The 27,171-nt window shown below is 37.2% G+C and overlaps 1 protein-coding gene across 2 annotated transcripts in view; it reads left to right on the top strand.

Annotated features, from left to right (window-relative positions):
• Window positions 1-24,402, top strand: part of LOC127528757 (ankyrin repeat domain-containing protein 31-like) — a 56,327-nt gene extending 31,925 nt beyond the window's left edge. For both annotated transcript variants that reach the window (XM_051929501.1, XM_051929500.1), the window contains 6 exons: window positions 876-945; window positions 1,223-1,319; window positions 11,584-12,634; window positions 12,767-12,907; window positions 13,862-13,982; window positions 23,290-24,402. In XM_051929501.1, the coding sequence (XP_051785461.1) occupies window positions 876-945; window positions 1,223-1,319; window positions 11,584-12,634; window positions 12,767-12,907; window positions 13,862-13,982; window positions 23,290-23,429 (1,620 nt within the window). In that variant the 3' untranslated portion in view covers window positions 23,430-24,402. The remainder of the gene's footprint in view (window positions 1-875; window positions 946-1,222; window positions 1,320-11,583; window positions 12,635-12,766; window positions 12,908-13,861; window positions 13,983-23,289) is intronic.
• Window positions 24,403-27,171: the final 2,769 nt, after the last annotated feature.

Genomic DNA, 27,171 nt, shown 5'->3' with positions numbered 1-27,171 from the left:
CAAATCAGAGAAATTATCTTGATTACTGTAAATGGAAAGAAAAATATGCCTGAGAGATAAATGCTTAAATCAATATGTAAATAATTTTTGAAAATGTCATTTGTAGTGATTTTTATATTGTGCAATTGCAAGCATACCTTGCAATATAGCAATAATATTTCAGAATTTTGCAGTGATTTTTTCAGGAATTTTCTTGTTTGCTTCATCACAGAGCATGAAACTGTGATAGTCAGTTTCATGTTTCTGTTTTGCAGGGCTATCTATGCATGTTTATAGTAGTCCATATATTCAATTAGATTTATTTGCTTATTTCACAGAAGCCCTTCACTGTTTTCACAAGAAAGTAAAACAGAATCTTGTACTGACAAAAAAAAAGAAAACTTGTTAGCAAAAAGAGCAAATACAAGGTTAATTTATTTATTTGCAGTCCTGCTGAAAGTATTTATATACACTTATATAGACTCCAAATCTGTTTCAGTTGTTGTTGTTTTTTTGAGACTTTAATAATCTTGAGGTCATGGTCAATGCCAATTTCGGTGACATTTGATGTTTCATTTTAAAGCCATTATTGGACAATTGCAATGATCAAGCTGATTGAAATTAAACTGAATAATTCAATTGATTTTGATATAACTAAAATGCTAATAACTTTTCTGTGTTCCATATAATATGTCAATTAATTTGTTTGTTGATGGTCATCACTACTTTCTTTCTCTTTACTAGGGATTTTTAGGAGTCATTATCATGTCTTGCATCATTGCTTTCTGCCTATAAGTTCCTTGTCCACTGGGCCACACATCACAGTTAATATTTCCCTAACTTGTTAATAATCGATTAAACTGAATTTTATTAATTAATGTATTTTTTTATTGTAGATTTTAGATGATGTAGCAGATATCCAAACAAATCTGATGAAAGTGAAGATAAAGAAACCTGAAGATGCAGGTTGAGTTTTATGTTAAGAAACACTGTAAATTTCATAAAATTATACAGTATTTGTATTTATTTTTATGATAGTATTTTTTTAGTAAAGTTTTTAACAATGAACAGTACCAATAAATAGAGTAAAGCTAAAAATGTTAAATTACTTCAAAACATTTGGAATCTTCTTTGTACAGAAGTATTTGATGTCAAACTATGCCACGACACAGTACAGAGGTACATCTGTATTGAATATCATAAAGAAGCTTAAATTGACTGATGCTATTTATTTATTTTACAGAAACATTCAAAGAGGTTTTTTTCAAAGTTCAGGCCATTTTACTTGAATTTGCAAATAATCAGCTAAAGAAAAAAAGTCAACTTTCTGAGAAGTACTGGTAAAATCATTACATTATGTTTTTTGATGACAGTGTATATGTACATTTTAAAATGTTGAATGCATAATTGTTTCCAAAGTACTTAAATGTTATTCTGAATCAGTTGATTTCCTTGGCATACTGTGTTTCAACTTTATTTTCTTTAAGATATGCTTAAAATTTACCACCTACTGAATGTATTCTTATTCCCATAGTATTTACTTCCTTATAGACTTGAAATAGATTGCATGATAACATTCAGTTCCATGGCAGTTACTAAACTGGTATAAGCAAACTTGTTGTGGTAAAAATACAGTTTTGCATCTCTCTTCTAGTCTTTTTGTACTGAAGAACACCCTTTATGCAGCATGTATTATGAGAGGAAAAAATACCCCAAATTGTGTTCATTTTCTTTATAGTACACCAAAAATCGTTGAAATGACAAAGTCATTAAAAAACTTAAATACTCAAAAAAAATATTGGAAATGCATATTTTCAAATTTGACAAGCTGCTTTAATATCTTTTCACAATGTGCTGTTGTAGAGGATATATGCTGTATACATTTATATCATGTCATTTCCTAACCTGATTAGTCCTAAACAGGGTCACGGGTTTGGGCGTGTTGCTGGAACTTATCCCAGCTAGCACAGGGCACAAGGCAGGAACAAACCATGTACAAGGCACCAGTCCATCTCAGGATGAGCACACACACACCCACCCACCCTCACACTAGGGTCAAAGTGGTATTGCCAATCCAACTATTTCCGCATGTCTTTGGACTGTGGTAGGAAACCTTACTGCAAGGCAGCAGTGCCACCATGCTGCCATATATATGGCCATATAAATATATATTTATATATATTCGTCATTGACTGATTTGACAGTTGGTATTTGATCAACCTTTTAGAGTTACAGAAATGCTCCTTTATTTTTCCATTTGTGTTTTTGGGAGTTAATTCTCTAGATCTCACAAAAACATACTGCTTTTTTTTTGCAATTGAGGTACATGAAGATTAAGTGAGTTGCTCAGGTTTGATGCCATATAAAGTAGTTAGATCCCAAAATGTCCCCTAGCATATTGGTGGCATTGCATGGTCTAAATTCAAGAGAATTATGATCATATTTCTTTTTTAAGGATGACAGCTTACAGTTGGCATTAAATTTGAAATGTTGGGACAATGTGCTATTGAAAGACAAACAGTCCCAGATGTTGTCCAAGAGATCTAATTCTATACAGAAAGTATTATACACATTCCTATACAGATTTTGTTATTGCCATTGCACTTAGTGCAACAAAATTGCAGCAATCTTAAAGGTGCATTCACTTATATTGGTCTTTGTTAGTCATTAGAAGTATTTAGTAGTATTCATTTCTCATATGGCTGTTGGGTAGAAACCGTTCTTAAACCTGTTTGTCTGTGACTCGATGGACCTGAACTGCCTACCAGAGGGCAGCAACTCAAGACAGGTGATGTCCAGGGTGAGAAGTGTTTTTCATGATGTTGGCTGCTGTGTTGTACAGCCAATAATTTTCTGAGCAGAGTTTATGATCCTCTGAAGGGCTCTCCTGTCTACCAATGAGCTACTGGCATATCACATAGAAATTCAGTATGACAGCACACTCTCAATGGAGCAGCGGTAAAAGGACACCAGAAACTTCTCCTTCAGGATGTTTTTTTCTGAGGATCCTATGGGGGTAGAGTCTCTGCTATGCCTCCTTGACTGCCACTGTGGTGTTTATGGACCAGGAAAGATCTTCTACAATGAATATATCCGGAAACTTGAAGAAAGGAACTCTTTCCACACCATCTCCATTGATGTATATTGGATTGTGGTTTACTGTATGTTGTGCTTCCAGAAATCTGTTGTAAGTTCATTTGTTATGGTAGAATTCAGGGTGAGGTTGTTCTCAGTGTTGTTCTCAGTCTTTGGACCTCATCCCTATAGGCTGTCTCATCTCCTCCTGCAATGAGTCCAATCACAGTTGTGTCATCCGCGAATTTAATGATGGTGTTGGTAAAATGAGAGGGTACACAGTCATAGGTATAGGGCTCAACACACAGTTTTGTGGGATTCCGGAGTTGTGTGTGAGTGTGGTGGAGAAGTAGGGGCCTAATCTAACCATCTGAGGGTGGTTAGTCAGAAAATCTTTGATCCAGGGGCAGACAGTTTGTGAAAGTCCTAAGCCAGTGAGTTTTCTGACCAGCCTATCTGGGAGATGGAATGGAAAGCTGAGCTGGAATCTACGAAGAGCATCCTACTATAGCACAAGACTGTACATGACTCAATGGAATGATTAAAGCCTGGATTTTTAGCCTGATCTCTTTAATGTTTAGGGAGAAAAACTTTTCCTGACCCCTAAAGTGATTCCTGGGCTTGGCTGGAAGTGACCCTGATATACTACAGTAGACAGAAAATAAACTGTATTAGTGGAAATACACTTACTGTATTCTATCTATCTATCTATCTATCTATCTATCTATCTAAACTCATCTACACCTACCAGGGCTCACCTATTTTAATAAATTAATTAAAAAATTAATGTCCTCTTAAAAATTTGCCACACATGGGTTTCTTTAAGCTCTGTGTGGACAAAGTTCAGTAATAATCTACTTTATGAACTTTCAACCTAAAGAAGACATCTGGAAGGTCAAATGAATGGGCTTGTATGAAATAATTTAATTTTAGTAAGTATGTATGACTTGATAATGTATTATAAGTAGAAAAGCATATTTTGGTTCAAACGTGCTTTTTATTTTTTTAACTGATATTGTGAAGTACATTGTAGAGAATATGACACAAATCAATCAAGAATACAATCAGTACAACATTACATAAAATTGTTCCATATGAATTCGAACAACCAATGTCTACCCAGTTCTCAGAGGTACTGTATGTGACAAAAAAGGGTCTAATGTGAATTAGTTCTTCATAAGGTAGATATCGGGGCTGTCATAATACCAGAATGTTTGTATTTGGTACCAATACCAATTAAATTTTATGATACTCTATACCTACTTGATACCATGGCAAAAACAGACATTTCATTTAATGTCTTTTTATTTAAGGTACCTTCATTACTCAAGTGAACAATATTGTGCCTTTATCTGTTACAGAATATAGAATATACAACATCAATATTAACAGTAACAATATATTTAATATATCTAGTCTTTAATATATCTAACTATAGCTATCAAGTAGTTATACAACTTTCATTTATGGAAACTAATACTGACATTCAGAAATATCAAAATGCAATTCAGAGCTTCAATTTTAAGGTGTCACAAGACATGGGAGCTCCCCATTGTCTATGTTATAATCTTGAGAAGATTTCAGCATAGAGTTTTTATAAAGAAACATGTCATCATGGACAGCCTGATTTATCTTACCATGTACACATTCTAAATTTATTCTCTAACATTTTCTCTCCAGTAATTGAAATGTACTGCTTAAAATCAACACTAAAATAAAAGTTCATACATTATATATCTGTACTATTGAATCAGTGAATTCCAATATAATTCAGAATATACTTTTATTTGAATAAACTCTTTAAGGCAGTTTTTGTAACTGCTTTTAAATATTATGGTTTGTCAGAGAATCACTCTGTTTAGGGCTGCCAACTGTCCTCATTTTCCCAGTTATGTTTTCATTTTTAACACACCATGACTGTCACACATTAGCCTTAGATAAAAAGTGTTTATATCTGTTTTTGGAAAAGAGTAGTTAACACTTGGTGTTTACAGTAGTATGATTTCTTATTTAGCTTCCTTACACATGCTGGCATTATCTGTGCTAATTTAACAACTTTTTATGGAATCTGCTCGATTGCAAATTTGAGCCTGTGTCTTTCCTGCTTTGTAAGATTTAATTGCATCTTGAATTTTGAAAAGCCACAAAAGTTTATCCAGTTCGTCTATGCACAGTACAGTGAGCTTTGGCATTTCTATAATTGTATGATTTGTATTATCTTATATATAAATGTCTATACGTGGAAGTGTGTGTGTCTGTCCGGCCCAGAAGTGAGAGGTGGAGTTAGGGTAAGGGCTTAGTCTCCGAGGAACCAGAAAACTTTCTTAGCTGCTAATAACACAAGCGAGGGCAGCACGTCAGCAAAATTAAACCTCAGAAGGAAGACAAAGTCGGTTAGCTGCTAAAATTGGCAAAACGGTATCCCTTTTCCTTTTCCTCCCACCACTAATACACAAGCAAGGTGAGTACACCTGCAAATTGAAACCTCCGAAGAAAGACAAAGTCGCTTAGCTGCTAACATCGGCAAAACGGTAAACCTTTTACTTTTTCTCCCTCCGCTAATGCACAAGCAATGCAAACACGTCAACAAAACAAATCATCCTAGGAGAGAGAGGCCCAGAGGAGTTCCTTTCAATTACCTGACATCTCTACGTTTCAATTTTTTTTCTGACGATTTCAATATTTTCTAGGACCCCGGGCTTTTTACAGCACAGGCTTACATAGCTAGTGTAGTATAATAGGGAAGAGCAGCCTTGATGTGTTGATAGCCTCTGTCAACAACTCCATAATGAAGAAATAAGAGTGGGGAGACTGAGGATAACCCTTCCTACATAGAAAAGGATGAGAGATGCCTAAATTTGTGAGGAGGGAGTGAAATATATTAATTATGCTCACAATCTCTGGATCAAAGTGCCTGTCCACAACCTGCTAAATGAATGCCCAGTTTAGTTAACCATATACAGTTAGGTCCATAAATATTTGGACAGAGACAACTTTTTTCTAATTTTGGTTCTGTACATTACCACAATGAATTTTAAATGAAACAACTCAGATGCAGTTGAAGCGCAGACTTTCAGATTTAATTCAGTGGGGTGAACAAAACGATTGCATAAAAATGTGAGGCAACTAAAGCATTTTTTTTAACACAATCCCTTCATTTCAGGGGCTCAAAAGTAATTGGACAAATTAAATAACTGGAAATAAAATGTTCATTTCTAATACTTGGTTGAAAACCCTTTGCTGGCAATGACAGCCTGAAGTCTTGAACTCATTGACATCACCAGATGCTGGGTTTCCTTCTTTTTAATGCTCTGCCAGGCCTTTACTGCAGTGGCTTTCAGTTGCTGTTTGTTTGTGGGCCTTTCTGTGCGAAGTTTAGTCTTCAACAAGTGAAATGCATGCTCAATTGGGTTAAGATCAGGTGACTGACTTGGCCATTCAAGAATGTTCCACTTCTTTGCTTTAATAAACTCCTGGGTTGCTTTGGCTGTATGTTTTGGGTCATTGTCCATCTGTATCATGAAATGGTGCCCAATCAATTTGATTAGCTGGATTTGAGCAGACAGTATGTTTCTGAACACCTCAGAATTCATTTGGCTGCTTCTGTCCTGTGTCACATCATCAATAAACACTAGTGTCCCAGTGCCACTGGCAGTCATGCACACCCAAGCCATCACACTGCCTCCACCGTGTTTTACAGATGATGTGGTATGCTTTGGATAATGAGCTGTTCCACGCCTTCTCCATACTTTTTTCTTGCCATCATTCTGGTAGAGGGTTGATCTTGGTTTCATCTGTCCAAAGAATGTTTTTCCAGAAACTGTGCTGGCTTTTTTAGATGTTCTTTAGCAAAGTCCAATCTAGCCTTTCTATTCTTGAGGCTTATGAGTGGCTTGCACCTTGCAGTGCACCCTCTGTATTTACTATCATGCAGTCTTCTCTTTATGGTAGACTTGATATTGATACGCCTACCCCCTGGAGAGTGTTGTTCACTTGGTTGCTGTTGTGAAGGGGTTTCTCTTCACCATGGAAATGATTCTGCGATCATCCACCACTGTTGTCTTACATGGACGTCCAGGTCTTTTTGCGTTGCTGAGTTCACCAGTGCTTGCTTTCTTTATCAGGATGTACCAAACTGTAGATTTTGCCACTCGTAATATTGTAGCAATTTCTTGGATGGGTTTTTTTCTGTTTTGGCATCTTAAGGATGGCTTCTTTCACCTGCATGGAGAGACTCCTTTGACCGCATGTTGGCTGTTCACAGCAAAATCTTCCACATGCAAGCACCACACCTCAAATCAACACCAGGCCTTTTATCTGCTTAATTGATAATGACATAGCAACGGACTTGCCCACACCTGCCCATGAAATAGCCTTTGAGTCAATTGTCCAATTACTTTTGAGCCCCTGAAGTTAAGGGATTGTGTTAAAACAATGCTTTGGTTGCCTCACATTTTTATGCAATCGTTTTGTTCACCCCACTGAATTAAAGCTGAAAGTCTGCACTTCAACTGCATCTGAGTTGTTTCATTTAAAATTCATTGTGGTTAATGTACAGAACCAAAATTAGAAAAAGTTGTCTCTATCCAAATATTTATGGACCTAACTGTATCTTTTTAGCATTCAGTGAGGACAGTGCTGTAGGGTTTGGAAATGTTATGAAAGAGTCTGCATACATTATCTGAGGCTAAATGGAAATGGATTAAACCGGTTTGAGGTGGTCCAATTAATGAATAACATATTGCAGCCAGTGATGTAGAACTTTAGCAGAGTTTAACATAAAAATTAATTAAGGTTAATGGTCTGAATCTCTTGGCACTGGGTTTGCTGTATTATCACTATACTGTTTAAATAATTGGGGAAACAGCTGCAGTTATAAGAGAGGAAAATAAAGTTGCTTCCAAATGGTTGCTGAACTGCCATCAAGTGCTGGGTCTTATATTTTATTCATGGTGCAGAGATATTCTTGAGTTTTAGTATGATAGTGACAGTAGTCAGCTATATGTCCATCCATCCATCCATTATCCAACCCGCTATAATCCTAACTACAGGGTCATGGGGGTCTGCTGGATCCAATCCCAGCCAACACCAGGGCACAAGGCAGGGAAACAAATCCCGGGCAGGGTGCCAGCCCACCGCAGTCAGCTGTATGTGTTTTCCAAAAAATATAATAAAAGTTAATACTTCGGGATTTGTTGCTTCCTTTTGTATAATATTCTCTTGAACAGTATAAACTATTTTTAGGAGGGACATACTGTAGCTCCTGCTACTCCACCACAGTGTAGTGCAATGTGTGCAAAACCGCCACCGCTACAACACAATTTGTTAGACAACCTTGCTAATAACTCAACTTTCACCCATGAAGATGACTTCTGGCAACTTTGAACTCAGCAACCTGGAACAACCTTTCATACCTTGTTTTGTATGGAACAAGCCATTCTTTTACAGAATGGTCCAGAGCTTCAAATCTTCGAATTCTCATTACAATTGCATTCTACAAATCTGTGAATTCCACGTAAACATTAGATAGATAGATAGATAGATAGATAGATAGATAGATAGATAGAGTAGATAGATAGATAGATAGATAGATAGATAGATAGATAGATAGATAGATAGATAGATAGATAGATAGATAGATAGATAGATAGATAGATAGATAGATAGATAGATAGATACTTTAGTCACAAGGATATAATCTATAACAACCAAGGTGCAACCCTTATCTTTGCTAAGTGTATACTAGAAAGCAAGACACATACTGTACATCACACAGTCAAATATATGTATCTTATATATAAAGCAGACTGTAAAAATCTTGCAGTCTTGTATATCATCCAGTTGATGCTCGGAACCTTTCTGGTGTGCTTCATAAAAGCAACCCACAGTTTTATCATTGTGCTCCATAAAAGCACAAAAAATCTCAGTAGTATTATTTGTTTGTCATTTAATATTTGTTTTTGTTAACTATATTTTCATTTTGCATTACAGTAATCCCTCGCTATATCGCGATTCGCCTTTCGCGGCTTCACTCCATCGCGGATTTTATATGCAAGCATATTTAAATATATATAGTGGATTTTTCGCTGCTTCGCGGGTTTCTGCGGACAATGGGTCTTTTAATTTCTGGTACATGCTTCCTCAGTTGGTTTGCCCAGTTGATTTCATACAAGGGACGCTATTGGCAGATGGCTGAGAAGCTACCCAACTTACTTTCTCTCTCTCTCTCTTGCGCTGACGTAGGGGGTGTGAGCAGGGGGGCTGTTCGCATACCTAGACGATAGGGATGCTCGTCTAAAAAATGCTGAAAGATTATCTTCCCGTTGCTATCTTTTGTGCAGCTGCAGCTGCTTCCTGAAACGACATGCTGAACCGGTGCTTCGCATACTTAAAAGCACGAAGGGCACGTATTGATTTTTTTATCTGTCTCTCTCTATCTCTCTCTCTCTCTCTCTGCTCCTGACGGAGGGGGTGTGAGCTGCCGCCTTCAACAGCTTTGTGCCGTGGTGCTTCGCATACTTAAAAGCCAAAACAGCACTATTGATTTGTTTGCTCCTTTGAAGAGGAAGATATGTTTGCATTCTTTTAATTGTGAGACTGAACTGTCATCTCTGTCTTGTCATGGAGCACAGTTTAAACTTTTGAAAAAGAGACAAATGTTTGTTTGCAGTGTTTGAATAACGTTCCTGTCTCTCTACAACCTCCTGTGTTTCTGCGCAAATCTGTGACCCAAGCATGACAATATAAAAATAACCATATAAACATATGGTTTCTACTTCACGGATTTTCTTATTTCGCGGGTGGCTCTGGAACGCAACCCCCGCGATGGAGGAGGGATTACTGTATACTTATTGGCGGCACGGTGGCGCAGTGAGTAGCGCTGCTGCCTTGCAGTTAGGAGACCTGGGTTCGCTTCCCAGGTCCTCCCTGCGTGGAGTTTGCATGTTCTCCCCGTGTCTGGGTGGGTTTCCTCTGGGTACTCTGGTTTCCTCCCACAGTCCAAAGACATGCAGGTTAGGTGCATTGGCGATTCTAAATTGTCCCTAGTGTGTGCTTGGTGTGTGTGTGCGCCCTGCAGTGGGCTGGTGCCCTGCCTGGGGTTTGTTTCCTGCCTTGCGTCCTTTGTTGGCTGAGATTGGCTCCAGCAGACCCCCGTGACCCTGTAGTTAGGATATAGCGGGTTGGATAATGGATGGATTATACTTATTGTAACAATGTTGTAGTGGTAATAGAATTAATAATATTAATTTAATTGACGTCCTTAAATGTATTCTGCGATTATATTTTGATGAATATAGGCTACCTATTATATTATATATAAGATAAGGAAGCAGTTTTATTTTTTATCTACCATAAACATCCTATATTTATTTTGTGGATTTAGCAGCTCCCTTTGCGATTTTTGTTTATTCATTAATGAACGAGATGTCATTTGTTTCGCAGCATCATAGCTAACGTGTTAGTGTTACAATTTTTTTGTAAAAAAGTGATAGGAAGTTTTTTTTAATATGTTCATAATCGAAAGTTATCAACATTGAAGTTAAAGTATAGAACAAATATAGCTATGATATTTAACTTATTTATATAGGTAAAATATTTAACCTTTAATTGGTTGTAAAATAATTCCATATCATTGTGCTCCATAAAAGCAACCGACAGTTTTATCATGAAAAATTCGTAGTATTATTTTTACTGTGGGTGTGTGTATTCATATATACTCACTCATCAAAAAACACTATTTCCAGTTTTATTAAAAATCTGAAATTTGGTAGGATATTAGATCAGTAGTAATCCAATAAGAAAAGACATTTCGATATATCAGTATTGAGGGGTTTTAAAAGTGGGATGGGGAACAACAAATTTATTACCCTTGTTAAAGTACCCCAGGCCACTAAAGTGCACTGGGGGTTAAATCACAGAAGTATTAGGGCATTCAGACAGACTGATCTTTCTCAGTCTGATCTTGCCTCAACCGGAGTGCTAGATGGCAGCCCCCCGGGGTTGCAGTGGCACCTCGGACTCCCGCAGGGCTCTATGGGAGTTGTAGTTTAGCAAAGCCCTGTTGGCTTGCATGGTGGCTGCCAGAAGGAGCTGCAGAGCCCTACTTTGGTTTTCCACCTCACCTGGGAGTACTTCCAGACAACACTAATAAGCCATAAAAGGAACCACTTCACTTCACTCAGGGAGCCAGAGTCGGGAGGGAGAGAGACAAAACTTGCCAGGAGTGGAGGTGGAAGGAGAAAGAAAGAAAGATAGAAAGAAAGAAAGAAAGAAAGAAAGAAAGAAAGAAAGAAAGAAAGAAAGAAAGAAAGAAAGAAAGAAAGAAAGAAAGAAAGTGTTGGTTTACTGTGCTTTTGGATTATTATTATATTTTTCTGATTTGGGAGCGAGGGAAAAGTACTTTCCCACTTGGAAATAAAGTTGCAAAGTGCTTTCCCACTTGGAAATAAAGTTGCAAATACTTGTGCCTAGAGTTTGTCTTTGTTTGGTTTGAGTGGTTGTATTCATTTATATTCTATTTATTTGCAGGATTTCACCTAATTCTTCACAGCAAGGAATTTTAAAAATTCGGGTGACTTCTTCAGACCCTGAACAAGAAAAGTTTCAAATGGTGCTCAAGAAACAAGATGAGCTTAGGCAGAAGTTGAAGGTTCTAAACAACTCTTTTTTGAATCATCATAAAAATCAGACTGAAAATGTACTGTTTGTTAATTCAAGTGAGAATGAATCTAATGATAACTTTAATATCAGTCAGCATTTTGATAATGAGAATGAAATATCTACCAGAGCAAAGGATATGTTAGAAAAGATTCAAGCAGATGTGGAGCTCTCTTTAATTGATACGCATAAAAATATCCAGCAGGATGATGATGATGTAGACTCTAACTGTCATACTGTAATAAACTTTCTTGAAGATGTACCTTTCTTAAACAAATGTAATGATGTGCCTGTACATAGTCACAGCAATAATGAAATACTCAACACTTGTGCAAAAGTAGTTGTTAATATGACGGTGCCTTGTCAAGTAAATACTCTTTCAGATTCAATGAGTACAATTGTTCAACCAATGACTTCATCTAATACTTTTGTTAAGACTCATATTTCTCAAAGTAATGACTTTCAGGCTGAATTTCAAGACAAAGATATACAAACTAGCACTGAATGTAGTAATCCTGCACCTCCTCCATTAAAGAACTGTATAAATCATATGGTTACAGCTATGGACAGAAATTCTGAGGTTGATTTGAAAAATGAAAAGATTCTGAAATTAACTGAAAAAAATATGAAATTCAATGGTAATACTTCCAATGTTTCGGTGACTAGTAATAGTCTTGAAAACTCTCTCAGAGTCAGAAGTGTTAGTGAAATCATTCATAAATGTAAAGGACAGGCAAGCAATACTGCACTGATGTCTGAAGATTTTAAACAAGGTGCAGTCAAAAAGTGCAGCAATAAGACTAGTAACAAAATGTATCCATCTGACAATTTATTAGAAAAGAAATGGAAAAAGATTTTGATTGGCCTTATTAAAAAACATGTCATAAAACCAGGAAAGGATGTTTTACAAATGACCTTACAGGTAAATGTATTTCCATTACATATTTGATTGAAAAACATTAGGTGCTGTTAAGTTGTAAATCTAAAATAGATAACAAAACTCATATAATTTAAATGAATAGTGTAGTTTCATTAATAAATTATTTCTTTCCAGGACACATGTTATAAAGCTACTCTCATGTACAATGGGAGCATTCGGTTTCAAAACAGCCAGGTTTTTTTCAGTCCCTTGCAATGGACACAATCTCTTCTAGGCCCAAATAGTCCAGTGACATCAACATTTGCATGGAGCAAGGTAAAATTTATTTTCTGATGATTGTTAAGTTTTTCTTTTCTTTTTTTTAAGAATGTGCTTCTAGGAACACTTGGTTGTTATAGGAACACTTCTGCATGAACAGTTTTAACAGTACAGACAGAGGAATATAAATTGTACAGGACTCCAACATATTTTACTTTTCTAATTTTGTAAATGTGTGACAAAGGGTTACGATTGCAATACACTTTGTAAACAGTAATTGGTGAATATTGTGACAACCCAAATACACTGATTTCTCAGACATGACAGGTAAACTGGAGTACCTAGAGAAAACTTACAAAGACAGAGAGAAAACAGCAAAGTGGACTTGAGCACTGATCAGATTGGGATTTCAGCCCAGGTCTCTACACCTGACAGATTTTATTGCTTTTTGATAACTTTACATGTTACAGTATTTTTTCTATTTGTAAATTTAGGTACTACTGCTATGATGTGGTGGGTAGGGCTTCTTTCTTACAATGTAAAATATCTTCCAGTTCTTCATAAAAAAATAAACTAAAACATAAATTGTCTTGTTTACAGTATCTGAATGGTATAACAAAATGAGTTATTAGTATTAAGACTGGAATGAGGTTTTAAAAAATAATGCATCACATTAGCATACAGAACCATGGATATCAACAATGAAAATCCCATGGTCAAAAACAAAGACAGGTGCTGTAATCCTAAATTAAAATTGAGTTTCAGTGGTGTTAATCTGGGTCATGTTTATTGGTTCCTGCTTTGCAGTCAGTGTTGCTGGAATTAGCAGTAGTGTCCTCTGACCCTAGACTTGAAGAGTGAGTTAGAAAAATTGATAAATTGATTCATATTTTTGTAAAAAAAATTTGCATAAGTTTGGTTTTCCTAAATGTGAAATCTTCAGATTTGGTTTTGCTTTGAAGCTTAAACCTTCCAATGTGTTTACAGAAGCTCTGTGCAATGTTTTTACAGGTTAAATATAAAGATAAAGAACTAATCTGTTACTTAGAAGAAGAGGATCCTTCAGTTACAACAGAAATATGTTTATCCCAAGCTCCAAGTGAACAAATTATATCCACAAGTAAATATCCCAGTAAGTATTACTCACAGATACACATATTAAGGGGGGGTTGAGAATTACATGGGTGATCCTAGTGTGATTTTAGGGCCCAAGTTGTTATGCTATATTGTTATTAGGATATATAATTTAGATGCATATCATGAAGAATTGATTATGCTTTATTGTTAAATTATTCATATTAATAATATGTTACTCTATAGTTATTTCAAACACATTGGTAATTACAACTGCACAACACCAGTTTGTTAATCACTGTGTTGGTCTCCATTTATTTTTAGAAACAGGCTTATTGGCCCTTTTGACAATTAAAGTCTTGCCTGTCCCCATGTCCTCTTTTACCATATTGAATTTGCTGATTACTATTGTCCACATTATATATGAGATAAAATACTCAGGATAAATTAAACTACTATAACATGAAGAACCGTTATCTGTTGGGCCCACACCTGCCTAGAGTGGCACATATTAATGTTAAATATTTAAATTAAGACTGAAGACCCTTTATTTTTTCATACTATACTTGTGTTAAGAGCTATTGCTCAGACTGCTCTTAATGCTTTTGAGTAATATTTGTAATCTATGTTTCACTACTTTTTTAGTGTAGTTATACATAGCACATGAATGGGAGTAAATCCAGGGTAGATATGTGGTTACCATTAATGAACTTGACCTCAGGACTGTGTACTCTATTTTGCTAAAATTGTGATTTTGTTAATTCAGTTCTAAGAGAGTGCTGGGAATCATGTATCATGTCATGGTATTTTTTTATATTCACGAGAAGCATGGTGGCAAACTGGTCAGCACTGCTCTCTCATAGTTCAAGACTGGGATAATTTCTCCTCTTATGAACACAACTTTTTCTCAGGATATACTGATTTCACATTCACATCCCAAAGACTTTCATAAATACGTTCCTTACATAGTATGATAGTTATTTGCTTGAAATTGGCTTGGTGTAAGTATAAATATGCCCTGTCATGGACTGTTGCCCCATCTAGGATTGTTTGCCTGTCTTCCAAATATATAATGAACTGTATTAACATCAAAATATTGGTACAAATATAAGATTATATATCTTGCTGTGAAAGGAGCACAACTAGAAATGTGAAGTGGTTGAAATCCCAGGTAAGATTACCCTATTTCTCCTACAAAAATAATAATAATAAAATTTTATTTATAGGGCACTTTACAGTAAGCAGTAAATCTCAAAGTGCTACATAAAAAATTTAAACAAAGGCAAAGCAAGACAAAAACAGAGATAAAACAACAATAAATATAGCATTCTTGTTAATAAGCTTTCCTAAATAGAAAAGTCTTTAGCTGTTTTTTAAAACAGCCCACAATCTGCTGTGTTCTTAGGCTCTCTGGTAGGGCATTCCAGAGTCGTGGAGCCGCGGCTGCAAAGGCTCGGTCACCCACTGTATGAAGTTTGGTCACAGGGGAGCAAAGGCGGTAGGTATTTGCAAAATGGAGGTTTCTTGCAGTGGATTGTAGTATAAGGAGTTCCTTAAAATATTGTGGAGCATTTCCATGGATACACTTTTGAGCAAACAAACAGAGTTTGTATTCGATACGGAGGTGGATAGGGAGCCAATGAAGCGACCGAAGGATTGGTGAAATGTGTTCATATTTCCGCACCCTCATCAGGATTCTTGCAGCACTATTTTGACTTTGTTGGAGCTTTTGAAAGCTCTTGCTGGGGATCCCGATGAGGAGTGCATTACAATAATCCAGCCTGGATGAGACAAAGGCATGTACCAGTTTTTCAGCATCACAGAGGGAGAGGTAGGGATGGAGTTTGGCTATGTTTCGGAGATGAAGGAATGCAGTTTTACAAAGGTGATGGACATGTGTATCAAATGACAGATGGGAGTTTAATTTGACACCCAAATTTGTAACAGAAGGGGAGAGGGTAATGGTACGGTCAGAAAAGGAAATACAATTTACATAGGAACAAAGTTAATGGGGGGTGCCAATTAAAAGAGCTTCAGTTTTAGTGCTGTTCAGCTTGAGGAAGTTCTTGGACATCCAGGCCTCAATCTCATCCAAGCAAGAGGAAAGAGTTGATGGAGGTGTAAGAGAAGTTGAATCCAGTCTCAAATAGAGCTGCGTATCATCGGCATTGCAATAGAATGAAACTCCATGCTTGCAGATGATGTGACCCAGGGGTAGTGTAGATATTAAAAAGGGTCCGCCCAAGGACTGATCCTTGTGGGACACCACAGGTGACAGTTTGGGTATGAGGCTTAACATCCCCCTGGCCACATACTCAGCCCTATCTGTAAGATACGACTCGAACCACTCCAAAGCAATGCCAGAAAGTCCAATTTTATAGTGAAGATGATGAAGGAGAATATTATGATCTACCGTATCAAATGCAGCTGTGAGGTCCAGGAGAATAAGGAGTGATGGAGAGCCCTGGTCAGCAGCCATCAGGAGGTCATTGGTGACTCTGACCAGGGCTGTCTCTGTACTGTAAGAAGTTCGGAAACCAGATTGAAATTTTTCAAACAGATTAAATTTTTTGAGGTGGTCCTGAAGCTGAATCAGAACAACCTTTTCCAAAACCTTAGACAAAAATGGAAGGTTGGAGATCGGACGATAGTTTGCTCTCACTTCTGGATCCAAAGAGGATTTTTTTAAATGAGGTCTAATTTTTGCGGTTTTCAAGGCCAGTGGGACTACGACGCTCTGGAGAGAGTGATTAATGATATCAGCAATAGGAGGGCTTAAATCTGATACATGAGCTTTTACCAGAGGAGCAGAAAAAGGGTCCAAAGGACATGTTGAAGGACTCATCCTCTGTATGATACCCTCAACTTCTTTAACTGTGGTATAGAGGAACGGGGAAAGGCAACCCATTGGCTTTGATGTAGAAACATCCAGTGATGGAGGGCCGGAGACAGACAATGCATAAATGTGTGTGCTCTAATTTAACACTGGTGATGACTATAACATGGTCTTAAAATTATATCTACATTTATTCGCTTATCAATTTTAACTAAAGTGACTTACAAAAGAGGTCAATGTTATCAAGTAAACATCAGTCTGGGGGGCTGTTTTGAAAAAAGTATTACAGAACAAAGTTGCAAAATTGGTCATTACAAGTGAAGAGCTCAAAACAAAATACAAGCTCATTACATTTCCTAAGTTTAGGAACAAATCAAAGCCAGTAACAATTAGACAGATTACTAGAACAGGATTGTCTCCAAATGATTCTTAAACACATTGAGAGAATCAGCATTTCAAGTGGAGCTGGACAGCTTGTTTCATGAGCTAGGCACTACAAATTAAAATAGACTAGATTGAGATTTGATGTCACACAGAACTGCAATCACCAGATACCATTCATCAATTAAACAGGAGAACAGCATCATGGAACCTCACAAGTGTTCCATATGTATAAATGCTAACCCATTGACTATTCTGCAGGTAAGGCAGGCATTATGGATTTGTGCCGCTACAAGGAGCCAAAGTAGTGATCTGAAAAGAGGAGTGACATGTGCCTGCCTTGGCTTGTTAAATAACAATATGTTCCCATTTTGTCTACAGACAATTGTGGACCGTTCAAGACCTTTGTATTTACAGATACAGTACTGTGCAAAAGTTTTAGGCAGGTGTGAAAAAATGCTGTAAACAAAGAATGCTTTCAGAAATATAAATAATTTACAAAATGCAAAGTGAGCGAACAAAAGAAAAATCTAAATCAAATCAATATTTGGTGTTACTACCTTTTGCCTTCAAACCGGCATCAATTCTTATAGGTACACTTGCACAAAGTCAGGAATTTTGTAGGATTATAGTCAGGTGTATGATCAACCAATTATACCAAACAGGTGCTAATGATCATCAATGTCACACGTAGGTTGAAACACAGTCATTAACTGAAACAGAAACAGCTGTGTAGGAGGCTTAAAACTGGGTGAGGAACAGCCAAACTCTGCTACCATGGTGAGGTTGTGGGAGACAGTTTCATGTCATGGCAACAAGACACAAGGTAGTTATACTGCATCATCAGGGTCTCTCCCAGACAAAGATTTCAAAGCAGACTGGGGTTTCAAGATGTGCTGTTCAAGCTCTTTTGAAAAAGCACAAAGAAACGGGCAACGTTGAGGATCGTAGACGCAGTGGTCGGCCAAGGAAACTTAGTGCAGCAGATGAAAGACACATCAAGCTTATTACCCTTCGAAATCGGAAGATGTCCAGCAGTGCCATCAGCTCAGAACTGGCAGAAACCAGTGGGACCCAGGTACACCCATCTACTGTCTGGAGAAGTCTGGCCAGAAGTGGTCTTCATGGAAGAGTTGCAGCCAAAAAGCCATACCTCCGACGTGGCCAAGCGACTTAAGTATGCACGAATACATAGGAACTGGGGTGCAGAAAAATGGCAGCAGGTGCTCTGGACTGATGAGTCAAAATTTGAAATATTTGGCTGTAGCAGAAGGCAGTTTGTTCGTCGAAGGGCTGGAGAGCGGTACAATAATGAGTGTCTGCAGGCAACAGTGAAGCATGGTGGAGGTTCCTTGAATGTTTGGGGCTGCATTTCTGCAAATGGAGTTGGAGATTTGGTCAGGATTAATGGTGTTCTCAATGCTGAGAAATACAGGCAGATACTTATCCATCATGCAATACCATCAGGGAGGCTTATGATTGTCCCCAAATTTATTCTGCAGCAGGACAACGACCCCAAACATACAGCTAAAGTCATTAAGAACTATCTTCAGCGTAAAGAAGAACAAGAAGTCCTGGAAGTGATGGTATGGCCCCCACAGAGCCCTGATCTCAACATCATCGAGTGTGTCTGGGATTACATGAAGAGACAGAAGGATGTGAGGAAGCCTACATCCACAGAAGATCTGTGGTTAGTTCTCCAAGATGTTTGGAACAACCTACCAGCAGAGTTCCTTCAAAAACTGTGTGCAAGTGTACCTAGAAGAACTGATGCTGCTTTGAAGGCAAAGGGTGGTCACACCAAATATTGATTTGATTTAGATTTCTCTTTTGTTCATTCACTGCATTTTGTTTATTGATGAAAATAAATGATTAACACTTCCATTTTTGAAAGCATTCTTTGTTTACAGTATTTTTTCACACCTGCCTAAAACTTTTGCACAGTACTGTATGTTAGTAGGTAGAGCCAAGTTGAGGTCACAGGTTTTCCAGGTTGACAGCCTCCAGACTCTGGATGAAACAGACAGCAAGTTACCAATGTTATAGCTGATACATTATTTTTCTAATGTCAGAATTCTTCAAAAATTGCTTCGTCACTGTCCATTGCATTTGAATTCAATTTGCCCTTTCTGCTGTTTAAATGCAATGTATAATTCTGAATTTGTCCACTAGATGGCGATAGGCTGCAACTTAATTTTTTGACGTGGAAATTAAGTTATTTAACATTTTACATAAGTGCAGGCAGGCGTGTGCATCATATATGCATGTGGAAATGTATATTTTATCTGGGTTTGCATGCTTATATGAAGTGCAGATTTTATGCATTTGTATGTGTACGTATATTTGGAACAGTTTTGTTTTTTATTTTGTGAATGTAAATAATGTCTTATCAATGTATTCAGATTCAGGATTTTTGATACTGATGAATTAAGTCATATGAAGACCCTTTATCCAATATGTATTCCTACTGCATTACAGGCTCAAAAAATGTAAAATTATATATATTTGTCACTTGGTACCTTAAACAGTCTAAAATTAAAATGTGATGCTTGCATAAGTGGCGCAGTGGTAGGAGACTGTGGAAGATTGTGGGTTCGCTTCCTGGTTCCTCCCTGTGTGGATAGCGCTTTGAGTACTGAGAAAAGCGCTATATAAATGTAATGAATTATTATTATTATTATTATTATTCAGACCTTACACATAATGTCTGGTTGAGTCACTTTTTAGCCACAATAACAGCTTAAAGTTATTTGGGCCACATTTTTTAAATATTATTTATAGTTCAACAACTTGAAAACCTTAAAAACATCTGTTCAAGACACTATACACTTATGTATTACTAGATAGAAGTTACTAGGAGCAAAGGCTCCAATAAAAGAGATGCATAGATAGATTCAAATCCAGTATTTAAAGCAAAAGTTTCTTGAAAGTAGTAGTTCTGTCAGATATAGTGCTGCTGCAGCAAAGAGCTACTGTTTTGAAAAGAGTGAGAGAGAGAGAGAAAATGGAGAGCTGGCAGGAGGCTAAAAACTCTCAGCCAATGGCAGGCAGCACAGTGTCAATCGCTGGTGCCAGATTGCCCATTCAAAGGTAGGATCAGAACATACTGGCAGGACATTTCTGCCAAGTCATTAGCAGCACATGGCATTTTGTTGCAGGAGTTTCTTCTTTAGGAGGATGCGCACATGAAAAGCTGAGTGAGATTTGAGACTGAGGGATGAGGGATACCAGGAAAAAGATAGGAAGAACTGTAGACTCATATCCCATTAGCCTAAGAAGGGATGACCTGACCTTGGAAATGAGTGCAAGACATGACTGAAAAGCCACATCAAACCTGAGGTCAGATTGAGTCCAGGGTGAGGACAAGAGTCAGGGCGAAAGCCTTATGAGAAAGTGGGTAAGCCATTCCACCTGTCAAAATATATTTTAAAAATGTACACACAGACTCAGTGGTGCTGCAGGGATTTCATTTACTTTTGTCTATTGATTAATATTTTGTATTCCAACTTTTCATTTATTCCTTTTATTTTCCTTGATGCACTTTGAAATTATGAAAGGTCAGGAGAGGCACCACAAAGGTACAAACTCTTATAGAGACAATGAAGCATCCACATACTCAGTCTCTACATACACATAAGAAAGTCAAATGTGCCACAGATTTCAAAAACAGTGTGTTTATTTTAACATATAAGCAAAGCATAGTGAAACTAATTAAACTAAATAAGTAACAACAACAAAAAAGCAACATTGCAATATGTGACATTTATCTTGGGCTATACATTAGATTAGTCTCACACATTTGCTTTTTGTTGTTGTAGTAATTGTTTGTGTTACTGTTATTTTATTGGCATTATTTTAAGTTTGGCATTTTTGTGGGCTGTTGGTGATGATGTCTGGGTACTATACTGTAGTATAAAGACACTTGAGAAATTAAATGTGATGTGCTTGTTTCAGTTCACAGTTAAAGGTCACCCTTAAAAATGTAAAGCTTCTCACTCTCTCAACAGTATCCCATCCAATGTAGATGGGAGTGTGATCAGCTTTTTAAAGTCTATGACCAGTTCCTTGGTTTTCCTGACATTAAAAGTGTATTCCTGGCACCACTGTGTCAGCACCAGGTGTGACAACACCTCCTCTTTAAGCTGTCTTGTCATTGTTGATAATCAAAACTATGATGGTAGTATCATCAGCTAATTTAATGATGCAGTTAGAGCTGTGTTTGGTCATACATTCTTACATAAAGGAGGCTCAGCACACTATCGTATGGAATGCCTATGCTAAGGATCACTGCAGAGGATTTGATGCTGCCAATATAAAGTATATGTATATGGAGAATGTGCATTGTTTTGATAATTGAAATATAGGAAGGAAGCATTTTTCCATGTCAGCATTGTTGCACTGATGATGAGCTGTCCACAATATATTCTCCTAACTGAAGCATTGACCTCAGAACTATTATAAAAATGTATTCTATGTTTATCTGCTGAGGTATTCAATTCTAATATACTGTATTTTTAAAAAATTATTTTGTGTCATTTAAATATGAATTTGTTATCCTGGATAATTAAGCCAGTGACTACATGCGTGTGACATGGGTGTGCATGAATCCTAATATTAAGGTCCTTTAACACTAACAATTTAGTTGCTGCTAATTTTTTTCCAAGTTAATTTCCATTTCTAGTAGTATGAGGAATTGATGAGCATATACTGGACAGTGTGCCTAGTTAGTTTTGCTTTACATTTTATTGTAAAGACTGTGAAGGTTGGAGGAAGATAATTAAATTGTACTTTGAATTTTTTGGTTTTCTTGAAATTTGACATTTTTAATGCTTCTGCATGTGACAGAAGTGTTTGACACTTCTTTGTTCACGTGGAGACTGGATGGAATGATCAACATTCTTTTTTGTGATATTCCCAATAACCTCCTTGCATGACACTGGAGCAGAAAACAATTATTTACTCAGATTGTTCCCATGTTTGCTTTAGAAAACAATGGTTTTATATTTCATACTCACTTGGGTCCTACAATTCCATAGCTAAACAAACATCTGGGGTTGCCTATCCAATTTAAACATAAATCTAGCTAAAAGAAGAACCACACAAAGTTGAAAGTAAAATGCTGGAATAATCCCTCTTAATGTTGCGATCATTTCCATTATTTTATCTATAACTGTGTTTTAATTTATGACTAAGTTGACCTCATATGATTGAATATGAGTGTGCCAGTGGTGAACCAGTGTCCAATCTAGACCTAGTTCTGACCTGGTCCCTGATGTTGTAAGGAATATGCTTGAGCCTTTGTGACACAGAGTTGGATTAGCTGGATTTGAAAATGTATATACTGAACCTCACATGCAACTGCATCTTACATAGCAGACAAGCACAGAAAAGAAATAGATACACTTTATGAAGATATTGACTATACAGGTTTCTTTCTTCCTTTATATCTACTGTATTCAACTAATGTTTCCTGCTAGGAATTTACTAAGTGTGTATCCTAATTTCTGCAGTAGAGTTGATTTGAAAAAAAATGTAAGGTACTTAGTTAAAAGTTGAATTAATATGAAGGTGCTATGGTAAAAAAACAAATAGAAAACAATCTTCCAATCTGGCTTTTACAGATGTTTGTTCAGAATTATAGGAAAGCTAGCCATTTGAAAATGTTTTATAGTGCTTGAAAGTGTAATTTATTTATTTGTTTTTTAACCACTAGCTCTTAATGTATGCAAAGCAAAATGTTTCATTATTACCTTATGACATTTGAAGACAGTAGCAAGATATCCTTAGTTTTTTTTTTTAAGTAACATTTTACAACAAGAAATGGCCTTCACAAGAAATGATGTAACTGTTTCAAATGTCCTTTTCATATGAAATGAAACATGGTTCAGATTGGCATTCAGCATAACATATTAATGACCTTTAAAGCTTGGCTACATTTTTCTTTTGGTCTAAACAAAAACCGATCATATATGCTCATATCCAAATAGTTTGTTCTTGTTAAAATTTATTAGAAACAATAAGAACTGAGTTAATTATTCCCATTTAGAAAAACATCATGAAGTTGCAGTAGACCATGGAAATAAGAACATTCATCTACTAATTGAAATATACTGTATATAATTATACATTTTTGTAAATCTTTTCACAGATACTACTCTTCAGTTTAGTCCCTGCAGTTTTATGAATTTAAAAGAGATTCTTCTAATAAATGACAATGAATTTATGCCATGCCATATTATGGATCAACTCTGGAACTTATTTGCAGAAAGTGAGGAGGTACCACAATAATTCTGCCTGTAAAAAAAGTTTTATGTTGTAGAAAAATATTTTTCCCGCAGGTTTTCATCTGTATTATCAGACTTAAATATTTTTTTGTGAACAAAACTTCCAAACAGCAATAGTAACGTGCCTTAATTTTTTTCAGTGAATGGCTGACGCTTAAAATGTATTTGTTAAGTAGCAAAAAAATTACTGGCTATTGTGTTATTGTTTGTAGCTTACTTTATTGTTGGAACTGATAAATGCAGCATTTTAAAATTAACTTTCAGATGTTGTGTTTTAAAAGGATGGAATTGGGAAATAAACTTTTCTACTCACTACACACTTTGTATGTATATCTACAGTATGTATAGGTTAATACTTGTAAATTCACGTAATTTGTATTTTGTATCTGTGAAGTGAAAAACTGACGATAGAAAACTGTTCAGCAAAAATTAAAGTGTTGAATTTCTAAACCCTGACTCACTTGGAAATTTTGTGTTACAAACTTAAACTAATACATTTGGCAGACAATAGCTGTAGAATAACACACACACCTTGAATGAAACATTTTATATGAAGTACACATGCAAAAAAGTCATTGAAAAAAGTATAAATATTGTAACCAGCATGATCACTCTAGAGATGGGCAGCGCCTGGATAGGTGATCAGGTGATTGACAGCAGGGTATTGACAGGTGTGCTCAGCTCTGTGTTACAGTAACCCCTGGATCATTCTTGTTATACCTTTCAAGACCGAGAAGGAAGGTGGAGAGTCCCAAGGCATTATAAATACAGCCTTGCAGATGATAAAATAGAGACAGGGAAAGGAACACCACACGAAATGCTGGATGACAATCGGGAACACTGCGAGAGTGGAATAGTCTGTTTAGTGAAGTTACTGTCATTTTTATGGGGCATCTTGTTTTACAGCACAGTTTGATTCTGCTAGAAGACCACTGTAGTAGACCCTACTTTTCATATAATTTGAAAAAAGTTTATATTTAAATGAAGAGACAATAAAATTAAACAATAATACTTGCCCCTGTTTAATATGTCAGTGATTAACCTAGCATTATTATTTAACAACAATCAGATCTGCAGATGGAGATGAATGATGAATAAAAGAAAAAAGACATTAGATTTTTTAGTCTGTAATGAAGGAGGTGCATTTCTATTAATGGACTATGTTATGTCATCTTAAAAGACTAATTCTTAATACTAAGAAGGCATGCTTCTTAATACAGCTAAGTTATGTTAAGGATTACTATGGCTTTATGCTGTTATATATGCTATACATTAGCTGCTGTATTGTCTCTAGTCAGATGATCATACTTCACTCCTGTATATTCCAGTGAGGTGGAATATATATTTATATATATATATATATATATATATATATATATATATATATATATATATATATATATATATATATATATATATATATACACATTGTACAGACTTCAAGGTATCAGTATAACAGGAGCTTTAGCAGTCATTGTTTATATTATAAAGAGGTTTTATAGGAGGTACCATTGCAGTGTGGTTGGAAAACACATAAGCATACACTGTCAGAAACTCCACTCTGATTCATAACAAGGTTTGGGGCAGCCACCCTTATATTTGGTATCCTGGCTGCAAAGTTGCAAAAATATAAACAGCACTGATGTGCACAAAGCCGAGTTCAAAACTGAACTGAGGGAATAGGGAAAAGGTGAAGGCTTTTAAAGGGGAAGACAGAAAGTGAGGTCAAATGGGCTCACAAGGATCTTCAGCCACAGGCTCGAGCCCGGACATGAACATCACAGGGCCTGGAGCCAGCAAGGTCTTCCTCCATAGGCTCGGACCCGGAAGTGACATCAAGAGGGCCAGGTGGAATCTTCTGTGAATGGTCTACAGGAAAGGGAGAAAAACAGTCATATACTGGTCTGATTCGAAATTGCCCTTATTCAAGCCCTTTAGCTGCCTCCAATGCGCACGTGTGTTACAACTAGAGACCAGACCCATCGGGTTGGGCAACCCTAATGGAGAGGTCGTGAACCTGAGAAAGAGCATCGGCGTTGGCCTGAAGAGAGCCCTGATGATGAATGAGCAAAAACTTGTATGGCTGGAGGTCAAGAAACCACCAGGTGACCCGTGGATTCGACTCCTTGTGCAGGGCCATCCACTGTGAAGGTGCATGGTCCGTGGCAAGGGTGAATTCCTGGCCCAACAGGTAGTACCTCAGCTGAGTAATTGCCCATTTAATCGTCAAAGCCTCTCTCTCCACCGCTGTATACCTGGTCTGCTGGTCCAACAGTTTCCGGCTCAGGAACATGATAGGGTGTTCCACACCATCGACGCTTTGGCTCAGCACGGCCCCCAGGCCTGTGTCCGAAGCGTCCGTCCGGAGGATGAAAGGTAAAGAAAAAATAGGTGCTTTCAAAATAGGTGCGGACGTAAGGGCCTGCTTCAAGTCACTAAATGCAGCGTCTGTCTTTTCAGTCCATACCACAATGTTTGGGGCCCTCTTCTTTGTCAAATCAGTCAAAGGCGCCGCTCTTTCCGAGAACCATGGCACAAACCGGCGGTAGTACCCTGCTAACCCGAGAAAGGCTTGGACCTGCCGCTTGGTTTTCGGACGGGGCCATTTCAAAATGGCATCTACTTTGGAGCACTGTGGCTTCACAGTACCCCAACCCACCAGGTAGCCGAAATACTTGGCTTCGCTCAATCCAAAAAAACATTCCTTGGGATTAATCCAAAGCACGGCCTCACCAAGTGTCCGCAATACCGCTTTTACCTGCTGTAGGTGTTCCATCCATGTGCTGGAATAGATGACCACGTTATCCAGGTAGGCAGCACTGTATGAGTTATGAGGCCTGAGCACTTTGTCCACCAGACACTGAAAGGTTGCCGGAGCCCCGTGTAACCCAATTGGAAGGACAAGATACTGCCAGTGCCCGCTATAGGTACTAAACGCAGTCTTAACCTTCGCAGAGTACATTAAAGGAACCTGCCAGTACCCCTTTGTCATGTCCAGTGTGATCAAATATTGAGCTTGTCCAAGCCTCTCGAGGAGGTCGTCCACTCGTGGCATTGGATAAGCATCAAATTGGGAGACTTGATTAAGTCGACGGGATTATATGAGTTGTATGAATGTGCATCAAAATTCTGAAAAAAAATTAATTTGTTCAATTTTCATAATGACTTATTATCAAAAGGGGTCATGTGAGGACTCTTTGTCATAAATGGGAAAAAACCAAGAAATAACTCTGAATATAAGGTTAGTCCTTAGCATAGCACATTCTTGTACTCATCCACAATAGCTTATACATATAATTTATGATGATAGTGGGAATATTTCAGTTTTTTTTTTTTTTTGTTCTTTATTTCGCCTTATACAATTTCTTGTATTAAGAATTTGGTAGTTTTCGCATACCCCTTGGGGTCAGAGCGCAGGGTCAGCCATTGTACAGCGCCCCTGGAGCAATTACAGGTTAAGGGCCTTGCTCAAGGGCCCAGCAGAGTAGGATCTCCTTTGACAGTGACGAGGGATTCGAACCGGCAACCTTCGGGATACCATCACAGATCCTTAGCCTCAGAGCCTTAATGTTAAAAAGTTAAAACTGTCCAAAATGTTTCCAGGCCAGGATCCAACCTGCGAGCGCTGCAACCAAGCTTCTGCCTCACTGGGTCACATGTTCTGGGCCTGCACCAAACTAACATCATTTTGGACAAAAATTTTTAAGTGCCTCTCAGACAGCCTTAGTATCACAATCCCTCCTAAC

The sequence above is a fragment of the Erpetoichthys calabaricus genome, chromosome 7 (genome assembly GCF_900747795.2).
Source record: "Erpetoichthys calabaricus chromosome 7, fErpCal1.3, whole genome shotgun sequence".
NCBI lineage: Eukaryota > Metazoa > Chordata > Cladistia > Polypteriformes > Polypteridae > Erpetoichthys > Erpetoichthys calabaricus.
The sequence above is the reverse complement of the archived record's forward strand: the minus strand, read 5'-3'. Positions and strand labels throughout refer to the sequence as shown.